Below are 23,941 nucleotides of genomic sequence, written 5' to 3'. Positions count from 1 at the left end.
CAGTTCGTGAACCGTTCGGTGGGAAGTTTGTTTATGTTCGTTCGTTTAATAAACGAATGAACATGAACAAGAAATTTCGTTCGATTAGTTAAATGAACGAACATGAACATAGGTCTAGTTCGTTCGATTGTGTTCGTGAACGTTCGGTAAGGTGTTCGTGAACGTGTCGTGAACATTCGTTGATTTGCGTTCGTTTATGTTCGTATGTTTTTGTTTTAATTGAAGATCTTTGTACTTTCTTATATTTTATTTGTACTTTATATATTATTAAAATTTTATTTATTTTATTACCCTAACAATTAAACTAGGAAACCCACTTTTAGCTTGTTTATGCATCATTTCCCTTTCATTTCTCATTATTTACATCGGCGAATACGATCGAACTCCGTTCCACAATAAGGGATTCAAGTTCGAGTGCTACTCTCTGGGCCATCTATCTTTATCCTTCATCGTGTTCGCCAAATTTATTTGTGTTCGTTTGTGTTCGTGAACCGTTCGCGAACACACTCATTTTCTTAATGAATGAACACGAATATAAAATCTCGTTCGGTAAGTGTTCATGAACCGTTCATGAACACATTTATTTCCTTAACGAACGAACACGAACAAGGTGTTCGTTCGGTTCGTTACAGCCCTTGAGAATGAAAAATAATAATACCCTTCCTCTAAAGCAACACGCTGGTCTCCCTCAACCTCTCATATCACGCCGTCACTCCCTCCCTCCCTCCTTTTCACTGTGTTCCCGAGTTTAATAAAGGAAAGATAAGGAAAGAAAGAAAGTTTAGGAGAGAAAAGAAAACAATATAAAGGAAAAGTTAAAAAATTACTTGTGTTCCCAAGTTTAAAATAAAGGAAAGAAAATGAGAGGAAAATAAACATTTTGTATGTTCCCGGGTGGATAAGAAAAGAAAGAAAAGTAACAATTTTACTATTATGCCCTTCTAATGATTACTACCGTTAACAACATAAATGATGGTGGTTTAAACGGATACTCTGAAGGTAACTGAATTCGACCATGATAAATTCCTCCTTCAAACTCAGTATCACTCAGTCCCCTTATTACAAAATGCCATTCATATATTTTCCAGCAAAATGAATGCATAATCGATTTGTAATTGCTAACCCATTACCTTCTGCACATATAAAAATAATCATATCATAGACCATACTATTATATTATACTACTTAACCAATTTTGAACACAGAATTGGTAAACACTACGTAAAATTAACTCCAAATCCAACATACCCATGTTCTTTTCCCATTCATCCTCTAAAGCATGTCCAAGTAACCTTCAAGAGCGTAGGCGAAGTGGTAAGCGTTCTAGTCCCTCTAGCATTTTCGCACTCAACTTCTACTGGTTTTCTAACTTTTTAACCCCTTAAAGACCACATCACGGTATCGGTTTCGAAAATAGCCATTACAAATGGCTGTAATCAGAGAACTATTATTGATCTCGAAGCGATCACAAAAGAGAGATGGGTACTCTGTACTTTCCAGCTTACTCTCAACCCGTAAGAGCGAAATTAAGAGCACTATGAACATCCACTCCAATTTGGGCTTCAGCTTTCTCCGAGTCAGTTGAGGCTGAACACAGTTTCTGAGTGAACTCGGTTAGGCCTTTTTGAACCTGGGTTGAGTCAATTCGGTCAAGAGGAACAACAGTGAAATATTAGTATAGCATCATAAACAATCCTTTTTGAACCTGGGCTGGTGTCGTTACACGCGTTTAGGCATTGGTTGTGTAGGCACCTCTTATGCGCGCGACGTTGGTTATGGGTGTTTAAAGGCCGGTCACGCATACCAGGGCCGACAAACACCCATCATGCACCGCGTAATGCGTGTAACTCAGCTTTGATACACACTTAACCTAGCACTCGACGCGTAAGCGGTGTGGGTTACGCGCATTTAAGCGTTAGTTTTGCATGCTTAATGCATGTTACTCGCATTACGGTGCTGATTACGCATGGGTTATGCTTGTACCGAGTTTTGAGTTTTCATTGTTTCATTAGCTACTTTTCACTAATGGGTTGATAAAAATTTAGCACAGTTCAGCTCTTTAAAGGCGTCACAAGATCATATGTTACAGAAGACGATAGAATAAGCAATTTACCATTTCGACGCGAACCATTTCGACGCGTACCGTTTCGACGCGTACCGTTTCGACGCTAACCGTATCGACCCGTACCGTTTCAACGCGTACCGTTTCGATGCGAACCGTCGACCCGTACCGTTTCAACCAGTATCGTTTCGAACTGAACAAAATTATCTCAAAAAACAACGCAGCTACAATCAATTTTCACTATTTACATTTGTAAAAAAAAACAAACAGAATACCTGTACTTGCTGACATGGCAGTTGCAGAAAGTCAATAAAGGCTGATGAGCCTCTAAGTACGGCTGTAATCAAACCAACGAACAAGGCCATGTTCATGTTTTGACCCGTTACCTAATCAAATCATCTTACCAGTTACCACCTCTAGGTAGAGATGCACAAATCGGTTTTTTTTTGTATAACCTAAACCGGGTTGGAACCGAGCTCATTATACTTCTTTACAAGACATTAACCAGAAACTGCAAGGCACTATGCTGACTGTCAGGTCCAAACTCTGGTTTCGTTAGCAATAAAAACAGGGGGTCCACCGCTTGACCGTTTCGACCCATACAGTTTTGGCCAGTGGCCTCTTGTATCAGCTATTGATGTTGACCCGTATTTTAAAACTTTCTCGATGGGTGGAAAAAAGTCGAATAACGCTGTTTATAGTGTCGCGTTTCTTATTTAATATAGATATAGACCCGAGAACGTATAAAATCCAACAGACCCAAATTCCATATATTCTTGAAAGAATATAGATCCTATAAAAGTAGATATTTATAAACCATGTCCATATAAAATTATAAATCAATTATGAGGTTATGATTTGATAACACGAGAGAAAAAGAAATTAAGAGATTGAAAGTGGGCTTTGGTGATGAGAGAACAAGAAATTAAGAGATTGAAACCGGGCTTTTCGTGAATTAGTTTTATATGAAATGAAACTGGGTATTTTAATTGGAATGTTCAGTTAGTTATATAATAAAGCTAAGCCTAACACATTGCAGGCATATATTCATACTTCACTTTATACAATTACAGTATTATTCACAGTAACCGAAATATTATATATGCAATCATACTTCATATCTTACATAACTTAGTGGTGTGAACTCATTTCCGCTAGATAAAACTGTTAACGAGCGGAAATTTGAGCTTGCCGAAAAAAATCGCACCAGTTTATAAGTTTGATAGTCTATTTTTGCAGACACGGATGGATATATAAACAAAATGTAATATTTTTATATACACATGATGCAAGAGCTTATAAACAGAAGAGTTTATGCACTAAAACCTCAAAATAATTAAACTGCAAAGATTATTAACTGGCATATTCAATTCAATCCATATAATAAACTATGGAAATTATCTAACATATTCAATTACATAAGTATTCAAATTGTGTTCGCATAAACATTTCTCAAATAAGTTGTAGATTGTGAATAAACAAGTTTTAAAATAAGTGCAAACCTAATTATCCAACACAATTAAAACTAAAAGAAGCTGAACTACCTAAATTACCATTCATTCAACCACAAAATAACATCAAAATACCCTAAAATTGCGACACACTCATCTTATTCTGCAAATTAGCCCTAGGCTGCTTCAGCCTAATACAAAACTCATCTAAGAAACACACTTAAAACACATGTATATGATAAATTGAATGTAGGTGTGTTACCTGGAAGATGAATTGCTAATCGTTGTTGGATAGTAGTAGCAACGATGATGAACAGTTGAATCAAGATGTGGGATATATGGTGATGAAAACTGAAGATACGAGATTCTGGGAGAGATGATGGAAGGTGGGTTGAAGATATGGCGGGTTGTGGGAGATATACCCGCCATTTTTTGACAAGGGTAAAATTAGAAAACGTGAACTTATATTAATCTGTTCCGATTTGGAGAGAAACAATTGCAATCCAAAAAACCCTCATTTTCTCTCCTCCTCCCTTTCTTTCTCCCCATAAAAAAACTCTGGAACATCTTAACCCTTTTCTTTCTTCCTAAATCCTTTCTCTTCTCTTAAAAATAAAACTCTGGAACAGAGTGTTTGCGCTGCCACCACAACCACCGTCCTCCTCGCTCACTCACTTCCTATTTCTCCCTCCTTTTGCGCTACCACCACAGTCACCGTCCTCCTCCACCTCCAATCGATGACCTTCAGCCATCCTAGCCACGAGCCTCCTCCAATCGACGACCATTAGCCACCTCCACAGGTAACAATCAGTTGTTTTTACCTTTCTTTATACAATCCGTGATTTTTTAAACACTGTGAGGAAGTGTGATATTGATTTTTCTGTGTGCAATCAACAGTCAATTTTTTTTTTATTAGCAAGTATTATGATATTGGTTTTTCTGTGCAAGTTTGATGGATTTATGACCTAAAATGTGCGAACGTTTTGATTAGGAACTATGATATTGATATTTATGTGCAAGTTTGTATGAACTGATGGTATGGAATTTGTGCTTTTTTGAACTGAACAGTGGTATTATGTGCAACTTTATATCAACTGTGATATACAAGTTATGATATTGATTTTTAGTCCATTACACTGATTTTTCTTAAACAGAGGTTGCCAAACAGCCCCAACCCAAACACCCTTTTAAACTAGCCTAGCCTAGCCTAGCCTTGGGGTGTAATTTGTTCTAAAAGACGAGGGGAGACTGGTTAAAAGAAAGATAGTTACGATTAAGAAAACTCGCCGGCCGTCCTCTGAGATGGAAAAATCAGAAACCCGAGAGACTCCGATTTGCAGGAAACGGCCTCTTAGGAGCAGGACTGTGGATACCCTTCTTCGTATCCTCTCACTCTGCTCTGATCCTCTCATCCAGAATTCATACTCAGGTATCTACTTCTTTTATCTATAATTAAATAGCTTTTCTTTCTATTCTTTTCTTTACTTTACATCACTTCTTTAGCTAGGGTTTAAGTCTCTTATCTCAATTAAATTGTTTTAGGGTGGGTAATTATTTTTTCAATGTGTGATAAATTACCTTAATTTTTCTACCTTCATAATTAAGTGTTTAGGTTTCTAATGTATGTTTGCTGTTTCTCACTTGTAAGATCTACTGTGAGTTTCTGATCAATTCTCTAAGTTTAGAACCTTACGTAATTAGTTTAGGGATACCAATATGTTACAACATTTGGAAGATTATGCTAGATATAATATGTGCTCTATGTTTATGCCTTTTTCATCCCTCACAACAACGGCGGACCCAGAAATTATTTGTTGGGGGTGCGGATGAGGTGTTCAGCCATATTTTCAAGGGGCACGGTCGGGTTTTTTGCCTAAAATATACACTAAATATTTTTTTTTCAAGGGGTGCGGCCGCCCACCCTGGCTAAAGGCTAGGTCCGCCCATGACCATGCCAAACATGTTTCCATCTTAAAAGAACACAGTGTTTTCTGAAGTTGAGTGGTATACTGTGGAAAGATGAATGCAAAAAAGAACTCTATGCTTCACACGTTTTGACCATGGATTTTTTATGCATTGTAAATTAAAATAGAGGAACGTAGAATTTTGTTATTCTAGTGCGTCATCGGTTTCAAAATCTTGGACCTAAGTCCTCTAACTAGGCCTCTAAATGAACCGAGCGAACACGGACAGAGGCATGTTCGTGTTTGTTCATTTAACTTTAACCAAACACGAACACAAACAATTTTTTTGTTCATGTTTGTTTATTAAGAAAATGGCCATGTTCGTCTTCGTTTATGTTCGTTCGTTTAAAGCCTAAACGAGCAATTCACGAACATAAACAAACAAATAGACTTAAACGAACATAATTTAACAAACAATAAACAACACAAATGAACATAATTGAAGAAACATTTTATATAAATTAGTGATTAATTACGAAAAATTCCATTGGAAAACCCATTTTTATTACTATAAAGCTTAATTACCAATTAGTCATATTTATATAAGTAGTTAGAAAGTTCCTTTTATGTTTGGTATTTATATAAATATTACTACTTATGTATTTAAATTGAAATGAACATAAACGAACAAACATAACCAATTGTAAATAAATGAACGAACATAAACGGACGTTCACGAACATAAATGAACGAACAAAACGTGTGTTCATGTTCGTCCGTTTATTTAATAAACGAACTTCCCGCCGAACACGTTTACGAACAGTTCATGAACGTTCGGTTTGTTTACAGGCCTACCTCTAATATTGTCAAGTGCAGTCGTTCAAGAAGCTAATAACTTTCTCGTTTGACGTTACATATACTTTTTTTTTTCATGTAGATAAGTCCATAAGAACCGATGATTGCACTGGTAGCATACCTAATGAGTCCCTATTTCAAGAACAAACGTCTATGGATGAAACCCAAGTGGTTATGGATACCCAAAAAGACGGTTCATATAATAAACACGTGGAATCACCAAAACATGATCCTAACATATCAGGAGAAAAGAAGGACCTTTCTCAAAAAGTCAACACCAATCCTTCAGTCAATGTTGATATAAAAAGTCATGATAATTACGATATGATTTGTTCTTCTCCTCATTTACCCACAAATGAAGATGCTGAAGAAGGAGAAATTGCTAGAGATTTTATGGATGTCATGCCCGAAATCGATACAAAATCTGTGGGCGAGACTGGGACTAATCCCGAGCCTCGAGATTCTATATGCACCAAAACAGGACTTAAAGATGACAGTAATATAACCCCGTTATTTACAGAAGCAGTTAAAGATGGTGGTATAGATGCGGCGGGAGTAGTAAATAAAACCACAAGAAATTTGGTGGATTATTCTGAAATAGCTGTTCATGCGAAATCCCACGAGTCTGTAAAGCAAGCAACTTTAAAAGTCAATGCAACCAAGAATCAGGATCAAGTACACCTGGTGAAGGTTAGCGTTCTTTTAACAAATTTACTCGAGTTCTCAACTGATTACATAGCGATGAGAATATGGATGGTTGTGCACTGGGTCAGAAGGGGTAATATGTGGTATGGTTTGGGTTCGGTTGCATTGAGTGGGAACACTTTTCTCCAAAATCTTTATCTATATTATATAAATAATTAGCGTGCAAAGTTTGATTACAAAAATTCATATTGTTTTAATGAAAATTTGGGTTTTTTTATTATGAGTTAGAGAATTACTTTGGGTGACTTTCAGCCATGGTTGTAAGAATCGCTAGGCGCTAGTCGGCCGGTGGGGTACCGATTAGCGATTAGTCGGGATTAGTCGTGATTTATCGGATTGGGATTTTTACATGTAATTTTTAGTTTTTATACATATATATATACACATTTTTATATGTATTTTTTTAAGTAGACAGGTTTTAACCCCTCATCTACCCATTTTCTTAAGTATACAAGATTAATCGCCAGAATTCACAGGTTTTGGCCAGAATCTGGTTGGAATCTGACCGGAATTGTCTAACTCTGGCCGACTAGGGCCGATTTTCGGCTGACTAGCGATTAATTCAACGATTACCTAAAAATAAACAGTGGCCGACTGACTAACGCCTAATCTCCGATTTATCCCGATTTTTTCAACACTGCTTTCAACCCTTCGACTTACACTGTTTCAAACCATACATCCAAACATTGTAAAATGTTTAATTGAATAAATGAGTATTGTAAGGTAACTCTATACTTGGCTATGCAAAACTACTTTTAATTCTTCAAGTTATAACGATCACTTTTATTCTAAAGATCAGAAATGAAGAATAAAGATACCGTAAACTGCAAATAGATACCCTTTGTCAAGATTCTAATACGTCTATAACCGTAGTAAATAATATTAGTGCAGAAAAACAATAGTAACTGCATTCAACTTGCTAAATCATTTTCCTTTGCTTTCTGTGTAAATTTGGCAACGTCTCTTGAACAAAAAGCTAAAAATCACTAGTTTGCAAATTGCAAGAATCTACTATATGCTACATAGTGAATAGCGATAAATAGCGGGCGGCTATTTTATAAATAGCGATACACTAGAAAAAGAATATTTTTATGTATATTATATCAAAAAACCCTGGTATATATGCTATTTTACATGTATATTTAACAAAACCTAAAATCTAGCTATTTTATAGCTATATTTCTTTGCTACTTATATTAAAAAAACAAAAAAAAAACAAAAATTTAAGTGCCGCTATTCTCGCTATCCATCGCTACAACCCTAATGGCGACACTAGACTTATACGCTACGTAGCGCGCTATAGCAATCGCTATTGACAACTATGCTGAACAACAATGTTTTTATTAAAACAAAATTACATGATTACTTGCTAGTCGATGCCCTGTTTGACATGGTTACTTTTGGTTCCTCTATCCATGTATAACAGGACAGTGGTGCCCAGAATAATAAAAAGAGGCAGGGATTGTGCATGCAAGAAGAAAGAAGAAACAAAAAGTCAAAGAAGTCTGTTGACCCGACAATCTGTCCTGAAAATATAACATTGTTTGGTGAACACCTCCAAAATGCCTCTCAAGAAGTTGTTGCTTCCGTAAACAAGGTACGATTTTTTTTTTTTTTTTAAATTACTACTTGAATCATCTCCATTTGCATTTTGATGTTATTTAGGTTGTCATCGATTTAGTAGCTGTTTTTTTTCTTAAACAGGATGCCTGTAACGAGAAGAAAAAGAAGCGGGTTGTGACCAAGGAAAGAAAAGCAAAGAAAAAGGTTCACATTTTATTTACCTATTTGAACATATTGAATTGTATTTTAAAATTAACTTAATAGATTCACATATGCTGTAGTGTTGCTCATTGGCGCAGCATTGAAGGGGCCGGGAGGGGCGCCCGACCCCCCGAACTTTTCGCTCAGTAGTGTTATATATGTAGTTTTCGTATAGAATTTTTTTGGTATTTACGTTTCGACCCCCCGGTTCTATAGAAATTTTTTGGTATATACGTTTTCGACCCCCCGTCGAAAACGTCAAGCTCCGCCACTGGTGTTGCTGGTTAGTTTTATCAGTTAATCCATTATATGAAAGACTCCAACTAATCCCGTCATCATTATAACGTTTTACAGATCAAGGATAGAATTAAACGAGCTGAAAAGAGGTTAAAACTTGGTGTCAAGAGGTTGAAACTTCAACCGGTGGTTAAAGAGAAAAAAATAACATATTGTCGTCACTATATGAATGGAAGATGCCATGAGGTTATCTACTTATCTTATAATAATTTCATTATCTTTTTCTTTCTTATTTTCATTATTGAAGTTTATTTCTTGGTACTAATTTAACTCTACAAATCTATTCATTAATGACAGGGTGAGAAGTGTAAATTCTCTCATGATACCACCCCTTTAACAAAATCCAAGGTATGTGATTCGGTTTTTGATCCATTTATTTTTAATTGGTCAATTTGGGTTATTGTTTTTGTGATTAATGTTTACTGAATTTGCAGCCATGTTGTCATTTTGCACGTCACGCTTGTATGAAAGGTGATGATTGTCCATTCGATCACGAACTATCCAAATATCCCTGCAATAATTATCAAACAACGGGTTCTTGCAATCGAGGTTCAGATTGTATGTTTTCTCACGAGGTATTATTTACATCATTTGTACTTATCATCTACTAGAAGTCAAACTCCTTATTTTTCTTTAAATATTACAGATATATCCTTCTGAATTATGAAATATCATATTTAGCTTTTTCAAAACACTAAGATTATCATATTTATCCATTCTATAGAAATCAAAATAGAAGGTAGTTATGTGTAACAATTTGTATCATTGAATAACAAGGAGAACATCATATGCTGAGAATCTGAAACGATCCATGGTAATAACGTTGTTTTCTTATCTCTTTATGCAATTATAAAAAAGAGTAAAATGCCATTTTTCGTCCCTGAGGTTTGGCCAGTTTTGCGACTTTCGTGTAAAGGTTCGTTTTTCCACATCTGGATCCAAAAGGTTTGAAATCTTGCCATTTTCATATGGCTCATTAACTCCATCCATTTTTCTCCGTTAAGCCAGGAGTATTTCTGTCTTTTTTGTTAACTTAAAGGGCAATTGGGTCTTTTCAGGGGTATTCGGTCTTTTTACATGAAGTGAAAAAGACCGAATTGCTCTTTAAGTTAACAAAAAAGACGGAAATACCCCTGACTTAACGGAGAAAAATGGATGGAGTTAACGAGCCATATGAAATGGCAAGATTTTAAACCTTTTGGATCCAGATGCGGAAAAACGAACCTTTACACGAAAGTCGCAAAACTGGCCAAACCTCAGAGGGACGAAAATGGCCTTTTACTCTATAAAAATTAAAGTTATAAGTATATTTTATTCACTGTGAAATTAGTATATATGGTACTTGTGTTTTAGAAGTGTAAATACGATGTAATGAAATTTAGAAGGATATGTATATAAAATTCTGACCTTTCAGAAGGATGTATACGAAGTTAATTATCTTTTTATCATTATTTTCAGATACAACCGAGTGAAGACTCCTTAAATGAGTCAAAGCCCGAACAAAAACCTCCTTCAAACTCCGGTTCTAAAAAAGTAGAAACAAAATCTTGTTCCGTACCCAAATTTGTTGATATTACACCAAAATCTACCCACCCACCAAAAGGTATAAACTTTCTTTCACAAGAAAAGTTGCCACTAGTATCCCGACCACCGAAAGGTATAAGCTTCCTTTCACAAGAAAAGTTAACACCAGAATCCCGCCTGGCTCCTAAGGTAGATTCTGAGGTCAAGGAAATTACCAAAACACCCCCGCTGCTCCAAGATTCCGAAGAAAAAACGAAAGTTCCCCCAGTGGTACTGCTACATGATTCTGAAGAAATTACCAAAACGCCCACTGTAGTTCCGCGTGGTATTAACTTTCTGTCGTTTGGTAAAAAACCTGGTTTGGATTACTCAAATGGTGGATATTCTTTAAGAATTAGCAACAGAGTTGAAAAGTCTCGGTTAAGTAATGTAGCAGGTGAGGGTTTAACGCCTGGTTCAACGACAAATGTGGTGAACGAAGTCAAAGTTGACCGTTCAACAGATGGACCGAGTTCTTCAAAAAAACCAATGCCGATGATATCATTCATGTCAAGTACATCACAAAAAGCACTCCGGTCAACTTTGGCTTTTGCATGTGAGTTAGACTCGGGTGTAAAGTCAAAAGTTTGACCATTATCTGCCATGAAGATTGCGAAATGGAATACAACTTGCTCAAAGATTGATAAAAGTTTTATTTTTGGGCTACAATTTTGTGTAAATAGACCGACTGCGACTGATTTTAGTTATTTTTACAACTGAACTGTAAGTAACATGTCATATTTTAGTTCCAATTATCAATAGTATTATCGTCTACCTTACTACCGCCTATGTCTGAAATTTTAGGTCATGCAGTCAGAAACTGATGTTAAATCCTCCAAGAATGATCGGTTTGGAACAAGTTGCGTTTTATCTGGTCCCATTAGTTAGCTCGGTATTATCGGGCTTTGTGAGTTTTCTGGTAATGGGTTGTCACAGTTATAAAAAGAAATATAATCAGTTTGAGATAAACAATTTTAAATTGCTTATGGAAACAACTTGTTTCACCATCAAACAAGTTGATAGCTATACATACACTTATCTTTCATCTGAACACTTATAATTGGGCTTTTAAAGTAAATAACCAATTTACTTTAAAAAAGTAACTATATGGGCTTTTTCAGGACAATCATGATGGTGTTAGTTGCAGTAAATTTGTTAATTTGATTTCAAGATTTGGTTCTCATTGTTCTAATCAATCTCACAATCATAAGTACAACATCAGAGCCTTTTAGAACCACATTTTGTACAGCTAATCAATGCAGACTTTTGCTAGATCCTTTCAGTTTACAATTTTCAACTTTTAAGCCTTCACCTTTTGTATGGGTACAGCTGATTAAGTTTTTACTGGCGAGACACTCCCTAATTATACACCACCTAAATACCCGTAATGGGGTTTGAACCCTTACCACTTTATCGAGTGTAATACACCAACACCATTGGGTCAAAGGCCACTTGGCGCACTTTTTTTTTGAAGGTCAACGAATCCTCCAAATGAGCTACTGGTGAAAATAACCACATTGGGATACATCCGCCGTCGAACCGGGGAAAACCATCACCTAAGGCCGAAAGCCCATGAACACTCGCCCGAAGGCACGACCGTGCAGTGAGGTAAAACGTGTTCAGTTCAAGGATCGAACTAGCGATCATCACCTATTCGCCACCTAGTGCCACCAAAACTAACGGGGAAAACAGGAATTGAATCTGGATCACTTGGAACACCAGGTCTCTCTTTTACTACTCCACCACCAGCTCGTTGGCACTTGGCGTACTTTCCTTGTGTACTTTTTTTTTTGTTCTTTGAATTTGGTGTGCATTATATGCTCAAAATTCAAATAGCCCATAAAGTCAATTGCAAGCATGGCCACTAAGGGGTTTAAAGTTGTCCAAAAACCGAACCAGAACCAAAAATTTGAAAATATTGGAACCAAGAACCAGACTTTGTATCCAGTTATGAACCGGTACCTTACTTGTCTCAGTACAATTCTGGTTCAGATTGGATATCCTGACGGTTTAGGACTGAGGTTTGCATACAGTAGGATTAAGTTGTGACTTGTGAGAACACCTAATACTTCATTAGTTGTCTATTCCAAATGAATTAGGAATGGCCTGGTCTATTCGCACACGCCTTTTGTCTTTTTGCACATCCAAAGCGCCGCGCTATGGCCAAAGCGGGGCGCTTTGGTCTTGGTCAACAGACAAGGACTGACAGTCAGTCCTTGTCTGTTGACCAAGACCAAAGCGCCCCGCTTTGGCCATAGCGCGGCGCTTTGGACGTTTTTTTTAGGCAGATTAGATTTGGGTTGATGTGGGTTAGTTTGGTATGGATTTTTGTTTGAATTAGTTTGATAGAGATTTTTGGAGTTGCCGGAGAAGGATGTGTAACTTGTTGATCATCCGGTCCACCATAAACGGTAGCGGAACTTCTAGTTCACCGTTCATCGGAAAAGTTAGGGTCGCCGGAGAAGGATGTGTAACTTGTTTTGTGTTGCCGTTGTGAATGGGAATTTGTTTTTGAATGATTGAATGTTGCCTTTCCCAATGAGATAAAAAACATTAATTTTTATGAGAAGAAAAGGTAGAAAAAAAAACATTAATTTTTATGGGTGGCCATAATTCATAATTGTTTTATAATTACGTCATTACGTCATTATTTTTATAGAATGTGTATAATATAAGTTCTTAACGTTGTTTATTTTGTTAAATTAAAACGAACACGTTAAATAAAATGTACAGAAAGCCATAACAATTAAACGTAAACAATCCAAAACCAACGTGATGTAAATACAAGATTAACTGCAATATATATATGTATATCAGTTTGTACATACAATACAAAACAAAAAGGTACAACTGAGTATATAATACATAACAAAACACTAAACAAACAAACTAAGGTACTAATCCTCGTGCGGTGGGGACAGTGGGAGGGGAAGTGGAGGCAACCCAGCGACCTCTCGTAGAGCAACGAGTGTCTCGACGATCCAGTCAATGCGTGCGCCCTGACGTCTAAGGCGCCGGTCGAAGTCCCGAGCCACCTCACGCGCTGCCGGAGGCAGGTCAGCGTAAACGTGCTGCGGGTACTGTGGCGGCTCAGGAGCTGGCTGAACTGGTGGTACCGGGATCTCCTCGACCTGCTCCTCCTGCGCCGGATCCTCGAATATAGGCTGAGCCTGAGGCTGAGGTTGAGCCTCGAAAATCTCCAAATCCGGCTCTAGTGTGTGAGATCGCACCTTTAGTGTGTGTTTTTGTGTTTGGGTGAAGTGGGGGAGAAGATGCCCCGCTTCAGTGTATAACGAGGGACCGAAGCGCCTCGCTATGGCCATAGCGCGGCGCTTTGGTGTCCAAAACGCAGCGTTATGACCATAGCGGGGCGTTTTGGGCCTTTTTTAATTTTTTTAAAATTGTTTTTAATTAATAAACGCGTCGATAAATAGTCTAAATTTTCCGTTTTTTCCATTATACATCATTTTTTAATATATATGGACTATACTGCAAGTTCCGGATCAAATCGGTTACGTGTGATGTCTTATTCCGTTATCTCGTATCATTTTGGTTTGAAAGCACAAGTACTCCTGTGAGAAGTGTTATGTGTAGCAGCCGCCTACCGTACATGAACATGACGTATGTTTTCATTAATTGTAGTATTATGATGTATATTGTCATTTTGGGTCGTACAAGTGCGTATTGAATCTGATTGGGTCGTGTCGGTGACATTCGGTTTTTAACGTGATGTAACGCGTATATTGAACAAACACAAACGTGATTATTATTAAACACATTTAAGATACATCGTGAACATATGGGGTTACATTAAGGTCAGGGGCACGATACGTAAGCATTTCGTACGCGTTGATCTGATCCCTGTATAATGTATGCCAGGCTGCTGCGCGCTCTGTTCTGTTCGCTGTCCAGAGTAGGTTTGGGGGAGGCATTGGATAACAACCTCTAAGCTCTACATGTATGAAATGCCCATCGTCGACGAACACAACCGCAACCACCAGGTGAGGTTCCTCAGCTTCGTTTGGCCCGCCCAGCAGAGGGAAAATTGTATCGCTCCCACGAATGTCGAAGGTGTGAACAATCACACCGTATCGTTGGGCAATAAGAAACCCCGTCTCAGGCATCGGCATGTAATTTTCGATACCTGCTCGTCCCACCCCCTTGAAATCGATCCGTGTAACCAGCGCATCATAATGTCCTATGTTTTCCGGAACGAAAACCTGCCTCCAAAGCGATTCGTTCATACGTAACTCCTTTAGAAGTTGTTCCCGGATCATCAAATATGAATTTTGTTTCACTCCTAACCCAACAGCCACCGATCGAAACCAAAAATGACCATCTGGTTTCACGTCCTTTATTCTAACGATGTATGGATGGATCTGTTAGACCCTAATTCGTATTTGACAAAAAGTCGCAGCGGAAATTCGTGCCATAAAATTTCTTTCATTACAAACGTCTTGACATACTTGAAAGTTCGTTTTATTATGTATCTTTTACAAAGATAAAGCATAAGTCCTGTTTACTAATAGTACATACTCAATTATTCCCGTACAATCTATCTTGTGACTCGGTCTTCGATCTCTAATCCTTGTGATAATCGCCCGTTATCCGTACAACCTGCACTCACCACATACATTCATAACATTAGCACACATTATAATAACAAGATTCATTCACGTACACTTCACATTTCGTCTTCTTTCAAACTTTAAGTTTTTCATCTGCGTATCCATTTCCTGGTGAGGCTTCAATAATGTACCTGCATTACTTTTCATTCTCAAGGTACACCATTAATAACGTTAACCCCCAACGTGTCTAAATCATGCATACATAGGTACTTACATACATACATACACATCTACATACGTACATATCTTTCCTACAACTTTACATACGTGCATACATTCATACATGTCTTTATACATACATACATACATACACATCTACATACGTACATATCTTTCCTACAACTTTACATACGTGCATACACTCATACATGTCTTTATACATAAATACATGCACATCTATATACGTACAAACCTTTCCTACATCATTACATACATGCATACGCTCGTACATATCTTTATACTTACATACATGCACATCTATATACGTACAACCTTCCCTACATCATTACATACATGCATACACTCGTATGTATCTTTATACATACATACATACATACACATCTACATTTGTTCATACCTTTCCTATGTCATTACATACATGCATACCTTTATGTACACGTGCTAGATCACGCGTACCTCTTACATAATCATACATTATTTACATGGGTCTTATACTTAGCTTTATAGCTCATAAACATCTAAGGAACCATCAAAATCATATTTGGAAGGTCCGCCGTAGACCACGGATGACAAACCGAAGCCTACGATACATAAATTAACTTAAATAACAAGATTTCAGCTTTTGGAACTTGGGGAGGCCGTCGCCGACGCCCCTAGGGCCGTCGGCGACGGGCCTTGCATTTACCCGTAGCCCAAAAACCCGTAGACAGGAAATTAACCCGTCAGCACAAAAATTCACTTTCTGGAGCCCGTCGGCGACGCCCCCATACCCGTCGGCGACGCCCTCTAGAAACTGCAGTTTTCTGCAGTTCCGTTTCGTCGTCCGTACGCACTAAAACGCGCATAACTTTTGAACCGTTTACCCGATTAACCTCCCGTTTCTTCCTACATGCTTGTAAATTCACATTCTATCATATCAACTTAAAATCCTACCTCCGGGTTAAGGAAATTCTTAACTTACATGCATTCGACATATTACCCTTTTTAACTATTTGACCCGTTCGTGCATTTATCAACATAATCTGATTACTTAACCTCGACTCCTCATGAACCTTTTAATATCAACGTCATTTATCATAGAGGATTAAATTCTTGGATGTCTTACCTATTTTTAACATATTTTTGGTCAGAAGCTTACCTTGACCCGTTATGGGTATTTATGCATTAAGTAGTTTATGACATACAAAAACATACTCCACATTTTCATGCTTGACCAAAATATTATACTAATCGAATATCTTGATTCCGAACGACTTCTAAGGTCGTTTGCCCGATATACCTATCAAGGGCATTTTAGTCAATTATGCTATATCCTTAATAACAAAGGAATTTCTTGCATGAGTAACCAATCTCACTACTTAGCTACAATTTCTTAATCACACCTGCCTAGCTTGGATCAAACCAAGATCCGTTTAATACTTTATTGACATCATACAACTCATTCCTATTTGACCTCAATTAACGCATATAATTAGATTGCATATAACATTACATAACAACTAAGAAGTGATTACGGAATCACTTACCTCATGCATCCGTGTTCATATTTGCTTCCTCGCCACTTCTTGACCCGTAGTCTTCCGTGCTTGATTCCGTCTCGACATGATTCCTATACTTCCATGTCATCGAAATCACATTCTTATTAGCATACACAATCGTACATGATAACGATCGTATCGATCACATAATTCATACTTGAAGTCTATAGTCACTTCTAACAAGCATAATACATGTAACCAAGTTCATGTCATTTCAAACTCATGTAATCTGTCGTGTCATCGTATTAAACACACGCACGTCTAACACGTCATTAGCCTAACTCATGACACATATTTATTCCTAAACCTTACAGTAGCATTCATAAGTCGAACCATACCATTCGCATATTCGTTGACTTTTCAGAAAGTCAACCATCAAGCATACTAATTTCCAACTCAAGAACATATGTCCATATTGATGTTAGTGGACCATGCTAACGACATCCTATGCATTTTGTAATCATATTCTTGATCACATACAACCATATAATTACTTGTCTATGTACACACACATACACGTAATTCATTCCATTCATACTAGTATTTCTATAACTCCACAACTAACACTATAACACGTATTAAGCTAACCTTATATTATTCCAACAATGATTCTTTTTAGGACTCTCATATGCTTCACATATACTTTCAAGTTCACAACTAGCGGATCAAACCACCACATGGTGTGCATCACATCATTTAAACGCATAGTGCAAGCCATTAGTGCACACTTCTACCCGGGAATGAAATCAACAAAATCTCCACATGGAGTCAATCTAACACGTCTTCTTCATAGTAGTTTACTAACAAACACATCATTATCACTCTTTATACATATTGACCCACAACTTGCATACAATTTCCTATATTATTGTCACATAGACATTTCATCAAACACTTGGTGTGCGTACTATCATCTAAGCATAATGTACAAGTATATAAAGCATATCTCTACTAGTTCATCTTCACATAACATTTACAATCATTTTATTATACATGATTATTTCATCCTACATCAACCTATTCACCATTCATGTATCACAAACCAGATTATTCACCCTAAAATTCATATGTATGATTTCACTTGATTATCATACTTATACTAACTTCTTAAAAATTTGGGTTTTTGCCATAATCTTACCAAATCACCAAGGCCAAACATAAATTCTGCTCCAATCCATATTCTTAACCTCCAATTACACAAAGTGTTTCATAAACTCATGATTCGGGTGAAACCCAACTCCTACTATTCATAAAAACACAAAATTGAACTTACCACTCTACTGGGTATGTTGAGCTACTTGAAAATTTGAAGACATGCAATCATTTAACATCGCATTTCCTTGATGATTTGATGAACTTGCAAGAACAAGGGTTAACCCTTGTTTTTCCCCTGCTCTGATCGATCCAAAACACGCACCAGGGTGTGTGTTTTTGGTTTAACCCCTTTTTAATCCCTCACTTTCATTCTAATCCATCTAGCCCCTCATGTTTACCACTTAACATATTTGGCACAATTTTCTTCATTTAATAGTTTTGGCCATAAACTTTAACTAGGTAAAATGGTCTAAATTACTTATTTCGGGGTACGTTATATAAAAATGTATGTCAATTATAAACATTCGGATTCGGCGTTACAAGTCTACCCCCCTTAAATAAGGTTTCGTCCCCGAAACCTTTCTCACTTCCATTTACACATACACATATCTATGTTTGACTTCTTCTTAACCAATCTATACTTTCCATGCCATGCTTCCACGTAACCTTTTCATTTCCTTGACCGGTTAGTAATAGTTCATCGTTCCTATATATTCAAACCTATATTAATGCTTACTAATAAGGCGTTCATTACATCCTTTTATGTTTTAAATCCGTCCCACGGATTTAAACGTAACATCCATACCCTTCATTCCTTCTATGTTTGAATCTATCTAGCGGTTTCAATCATATCATCCGTACCTTTTCTTTCTTACATGTGTTTAACAAAAACTTAAAGCTTTACCTACCTTCAGCAACAAGGTTTTAAAGTTAGTCATCTCAGTTGTCGAATCATAATTACTTCATTTTAGTTCCATCCATATATGAGCTTTCTTCTTTCTTGCACACTCGACTACCCAGGTAATTGGGTTCGGCATAAACACTCTCAACGAGAGTTAAGCATACACATTCCACTACCCAAATAATTGGGTTTGGCATAAACACTCTCAATGAGAGTTAAGCATACACATTCCATTACCCAAATAATTGGGTTTGGCATAAACACTCTCAACGAGAGTTAAGCATACACATTCCATTACCCAAATAATTGGGTTTGGCATAAACACTCTCAACGAGAGTTAAGCATACACATTCCATTACCCAAATAATTGGGTTTGGCATAAACACTCTCAACGAGAGTTAAGCATACACATTCCATTACCCAAATAATTGGGTTTGGCATAAACACTCTCAACGAGAGTTAAGCATACACATTCCACTACCCAAATAATTGGGTTTGTCGCTTTTAACATAACTTCTTCTTTCAATCCGTATAACGGATTAAGCTTCTAGCATTCATTAGAGCATTCAAAATCACTCGTTCAAAACAGATGGTAGCTTATTCTTATTTAACTTGTTCGCTAGAACCGGTCGACTCGCATAACTTTTCATAACCTTCGTTAGCATAACCAAATCCGCAATGGTTTGCTATTTCGCATTCGCTACAACATAGCGCCCACCTGCTACCCAGTTCTACCGGACATACCTGCAATAATTGCCACGGTCTCACGAACGTCATATGCTTCTTGCGTACTGGCCAGGTGCGCAATTCACACACTAGTTTCGTGCCTTCGTGTAATCATCGCCTTATGCCCGAGAAATGGGTTTCAGTTTCGTGCATGATTCTAAAACTCCCCCAAGACCACATCATTGTCTTTCGTTTAATAATTACTCTCCCAAGGAGACCCTTTCCCTTTCTTTTGACATCGGTACTCATACATATTAGTAGTGTGTACCTGGGGTTCATTTGCCTATTTGCACCTTTGCCCGCCTTAGCGTTCATCCTATTCTGCATTCACGGATCATCCTCTCCCAATTCGTAAGCTTACCTTGCACATAACATACTATTAGTTCCCTTCAAATACATAACCTAACACATACTTACATTTGCTTTTGCCTTTAGGCCTCGATCGAGTCTTGGATTGTACGGGTTCTTGGTCACGAGAGCACACCGGTTTGAGTTCAAGCATTTGCCTCCTTTTACTTGATTCTCTCAAACCAGGGCTCTGATACCAACTTGTTAGACCCTAATTCGTATTTGACAAAAAGTCGCAGCGGAAATTCGTGCCATAAAATTTCTTTCATTACAAACGTCTTGACATACTTGAAAGTTCGTTTTATTATGTATCTTTTACAAAGATAAAGCATAAGTCCTGTTTACTAATAGTACATACTCAATTATTCCCGTACAATCTATCTTGTGACTCGGTCTTCGATCTCTAATCCTTGTGATAATCGCCCGTTATCCGTACAACCTGCACTCACCACATACATTCATAACATTAGCACACATTATAATAACAAGATTCATTCACGTACACTTCACATTTCGTCTTCTTTCAAACTTTAAGTTTTTCATCTGCGTATCCATTTCCTGGTGAGGCTTCAATAATGTACCTGCATTACTTTTCATTCTCAAGGTACACCATTAATAACGTTAACCCCCAACGTGTCTAAATCATGCATACATAGGTACTTACATACATACATACACATCTACATACGTACATATCTTTCCTACAACTTTACATACGTGCATACATTCATACATGTCTTTATACATACATACATACACATCTACATACGTACATATCTTTCCTACAACTTTACATACGTGCATACACTCATACATGTCTTTATACATAAATACATGCACATCTATATACGTACAAACCTTTCCTACATCATTACATACATGCATACGCTCGTACATATCTTTATACTTACATACATGCACATCTATATACGTACAACCTTCCCTACATCATTACATACATGCATACACTCGTATGTATCTTTATACATACATACATACACATCTACATTTGTTCATACCTTTCCTATGTCATTACATACATGCATACCTTTATGTACACGTGCTAGATCACGCGTACCTCTTACATAATCATACATTATTTACATGGGTCTTATACTTAGCTTTATAGCTCATAAACATCTAAGGAACCATCAAAATCATATTTGGAAGGTCCGCCGTAGACCACGGATGACAAACCGAAGCCTACGATACATAAATTAACTTAAATAACAAGATTTCAGCTTTTGGAACTTGGGGAGGCCGTCGCCGACGCCCCTAGGGCCGTCGGCGACGGGCCTTGCATTTACCCGTAGCCCAAAAACCCGTAGACAGGAAATTAACCCGTTAGCACAAAAATTCACTTTCTGGAGCCCGTCGGCGACGCCCCCATACCCGTCGGCGACGCCCTCTAGAAACTGCAGTTTTCTGCAGTTCCGTTTCGTCGTCCGTACGCACTAAAACGCGCATAACTTTTGAACCGTTTACCCGATTAACCTCCCGTTTCTTCCTACATGCTTGTAAATTCACATTCTATCATATCAACTTAAAATCCTACCTCCGGGTTAAGGAAATTCTTAACTTACGTGCATTCGACATATTACCCTTTTTAACTATTTGACCCGTTCGTGCATTTATCAACATAATCTGATTACTTAACCTCGACTCCTCATGAACCTTTTAATATCAACGTCATTTATCATAGAGGATTAAATTCTTGGATGTCTTACCTATTTTTAACATATTTTTGGTCAGAAGCTTACCTTGACCCGTTATGGGTATTTATGCATTAAGTAGTTTATGACATACAAAAACATACTCCACATTTTCATGCTTGACCAAAATATTATACTAATCGAATATCTTGATTCCAAACGACTTCTAAGGTCGTTTGCCCGATATACCTATCAAGGGCATTTTAGTCAATTATGCTATATCCTTAATAACAAAGGAATTTCTTGCATGAGTAACCAATCTCACTACTTAGCTACAATTTCTTAATCACACCTGCCTAGCTTGGATCAAACCAAGATCCGTTTAATACTTTATTGACATCATACAACTCATTCCTATTTGACCTCAATTAACGCATATAATTAGATTGCATATAACATTACATAACAACTAAGAAGTGATTACGGAATCACTTACCTCATGCATCCGTGTTCATATTTGCTTCCTCGCCACTTCTTGACCCGTAGTCTTCCGTGCTTGATTCCGTCTCGACATGATTCCTATACTTCCATGTCATCGAAATCACATTCTTATTAGCATACACAATCGTACATGATAACGATCGTATCGATCACATAATTCATACTTGAAGTCTATAGTCACTTCTAACAAGCATAATACATGTAACCAAGTTCATGTCATTTCAAACTCATGTAATCTGTCGTGTCATCGTATTAAACACACGCACGTCTAACACGTCATTAGCCTAACTCATGACACATATTTATTCCTAAACCTTACAGTAGCATTCATAAGTCGAACCATACCATTCGCATATTCGTTGACTTTTCAGAAAGTCAACCATCAAGCATACTAATTTCCAACTCAAGAACATATGTCCATATTGATGTTAGTGGACCATGCTAACGACATCCTATGCATTTTGTAATCATATTCTTGATCACATACAACCATATAATTACTTGTCTATGTACACACACATACACGTAATTCATTCCATTCATACTAGTATTTCTATAACTCCACAACTAACACTATAACACGTATTAAGCTAACCTTATATTATTCCAACAATGATTCTTTTTAGGACTCTCATATGCTTCACATATACTTTCAAGTTCACAACTAGCGGATCAAACCACCACATGGTGTGCATCACATCATTTAAACGCATAGTGCAAGCCATTAGTGCACACTTCTACCCGGGAATGAAATCAACAAAATCTCCACATGGAGTCAATCTAACACGTCTTCTTCATAGTAGTTTACTAACAAACACATCATTATCACTCTTTATACATATTGACCCACAACTTGCATACAATTTCCTATATTATTGTCACATAGACATTTCATCAAACACTTGGTGTGCGTACTATCATCTAAGCATAATGTACAAGTATATAAAGCATATCTCTACTAGTTCATCTTCACATAACATTTACAATCATTTTATTATACATGATTATTTCATCCTACATCAACCTATTCACCATTCATGTATCACAAACCAGATTATTCACCCTAAAATTCATATGTATGATTTCACTTGATTATCATACTTATACTAACTTCTTAAAAATTTGGGTTTTTGCCATAATCTTACCAAATCACCAAGGCCAAACATAAATTCTGCTCCAATCCATATTCTTAACCTCCAATTACACAAAGTGTTTCATAAACTCATGATTCGGGTGAAACCCAACTCCTACTATTCATAAAAACACAAAATTGAACTTACCACTCTACTGGGTATGTTGAGCTACTTGAAAATTTGAAGACATGCAATCATTTAACATCACATTTCCTTGATGATTTGATGAACTTGCAAGAACAAGGGTTAACCCTTGTTTTTCCCCTGCTCTGATCGATCCAAAACACGCACCAGGGTGTGTGTTTTTGGTTTAACCCCTTTTTAATCCCTCACTTTCATTCTAATCCATCTAGCCCCTCATGTTTACCACTTAACATATTTGGCACAATTTTCTTCATTTAATAGTTTTGGCCATAAACTTTAACTAGGTAAAATGGTCTAAATTACTTATTTCGGGGTACGTTATATAAAAATGTATGTCAATTATAAACATTCGGATTCGGCGTTACAGGATCACTTTGGGAATCTGAGATGCGTAGTTGCGGATCGCTATATCTGTCTTAGGACCGAGCTTGATATTCGGGAAATCAGGGTGTAGGTTGAGCGGTTTGGTATTCTTTTCTCTTCTAGAATCTTCG

General features: G+C 37.2%; 1 protein-coding gene and 2 long non-coding RNA genes across 4 annotated transcripts; 1 reads left to right on the top strand and 2 right to left on the bottom strand.

Annotated features, from left to right (window-relative positions):
• Positions 1-4,013: 4,013 nt before the first annotated feature.
• Positions 4,014-11,627, top strand: LOC110928454 (zinc finger CCCH domain-containing protein 65). 2 transcript variants are annotated; one of them, XR_002586348.2, is made up of 10 exons: positions 4,014-4,313; positions 4,668-4,942; positions 6,355-6,962; positions 8,404-8,574; positions 8,682-8,744; positions 9,096-9,224; positions 9,336-9,386; positions 9,473-9,613; positions 10,497-11,324; positions 11,406-11,627. XR_002586348.2 is itself a non-coding variant. In XM_022171480.2 (9 exons), exons 2-9 carry the CDS (start codon positions 4,816-4,818, stop codon positions 11,190-11,192), a joined length of 1,986 nt encoding a protein of 661 aa, XP_022027172.1. In that variant the 5' UTR covers positions 4,014-4,313; positions 4,668-4,815; the 3' UTR covers positions 11,193-11,380. The 2 variants fall into 2 exon arrangements, 1 of the variants encoding a protein (XP_022027172.1); XM_022171480.2 differs by lacking the exon at positions 11,406-11,627 and having other exon boundaries at positions 10,497-11,380.
• A 3,416-nt stretch (positions 11,628-15,043) lies between these two features.
• Positions 15,044-18,478, bottom strand: LOC110927467. The gene is made up of 3 exons (XR_002585644.2): positions 18,221-18,478; positions 16,936-17,018; positions 15,044-15,218 (listed from the first exon to the last, which is right to left on the bottom strand). It is a non-coding gene; the product is annotated as an uncharacterized LOC110927467 (long non-coding RNA).
• Positions 18,479-20,299: 1,821 nt separating this feature from the next.
• On the bottom strand, positions 20,300-23,708 carry LOC110927466. Its single transcript, XR_002585643.2, has 3 exons — positions 23,451-23,708; positions 22,166-22,248; positions 20,300-20,456 (listed from the first exon to the last, which is right to left on the bottom strand). It is a non-coding gene; the product is annotated as an uncharacterized LOC110927466 (long non-coding RNA).
• Between the last annotated feature and the right edge of the window lie 233 nt (positions 23,709-23,941).

Source organism: Helianthus annuus, chromosome 3 (assembly GCF_002127325.2).
Source record: "Helianthus annuus cultivar XRQ/B chromosome 3, HanXRQr2.0-SUNRISE, whole genome shotgun sequence".
In the NCBI taxonomy this organism is placed as follows: Eukaryota; Viridiplantae; Streptophyta; class Magnoliopsida; order Asterales; family Asteraceae; genus Helianthus; species Helianthus annuus.
Note: the sequence above shows the minus strand (reverse complement) of the source record. Positions and strands in the feature narration are given on the sequence as shown.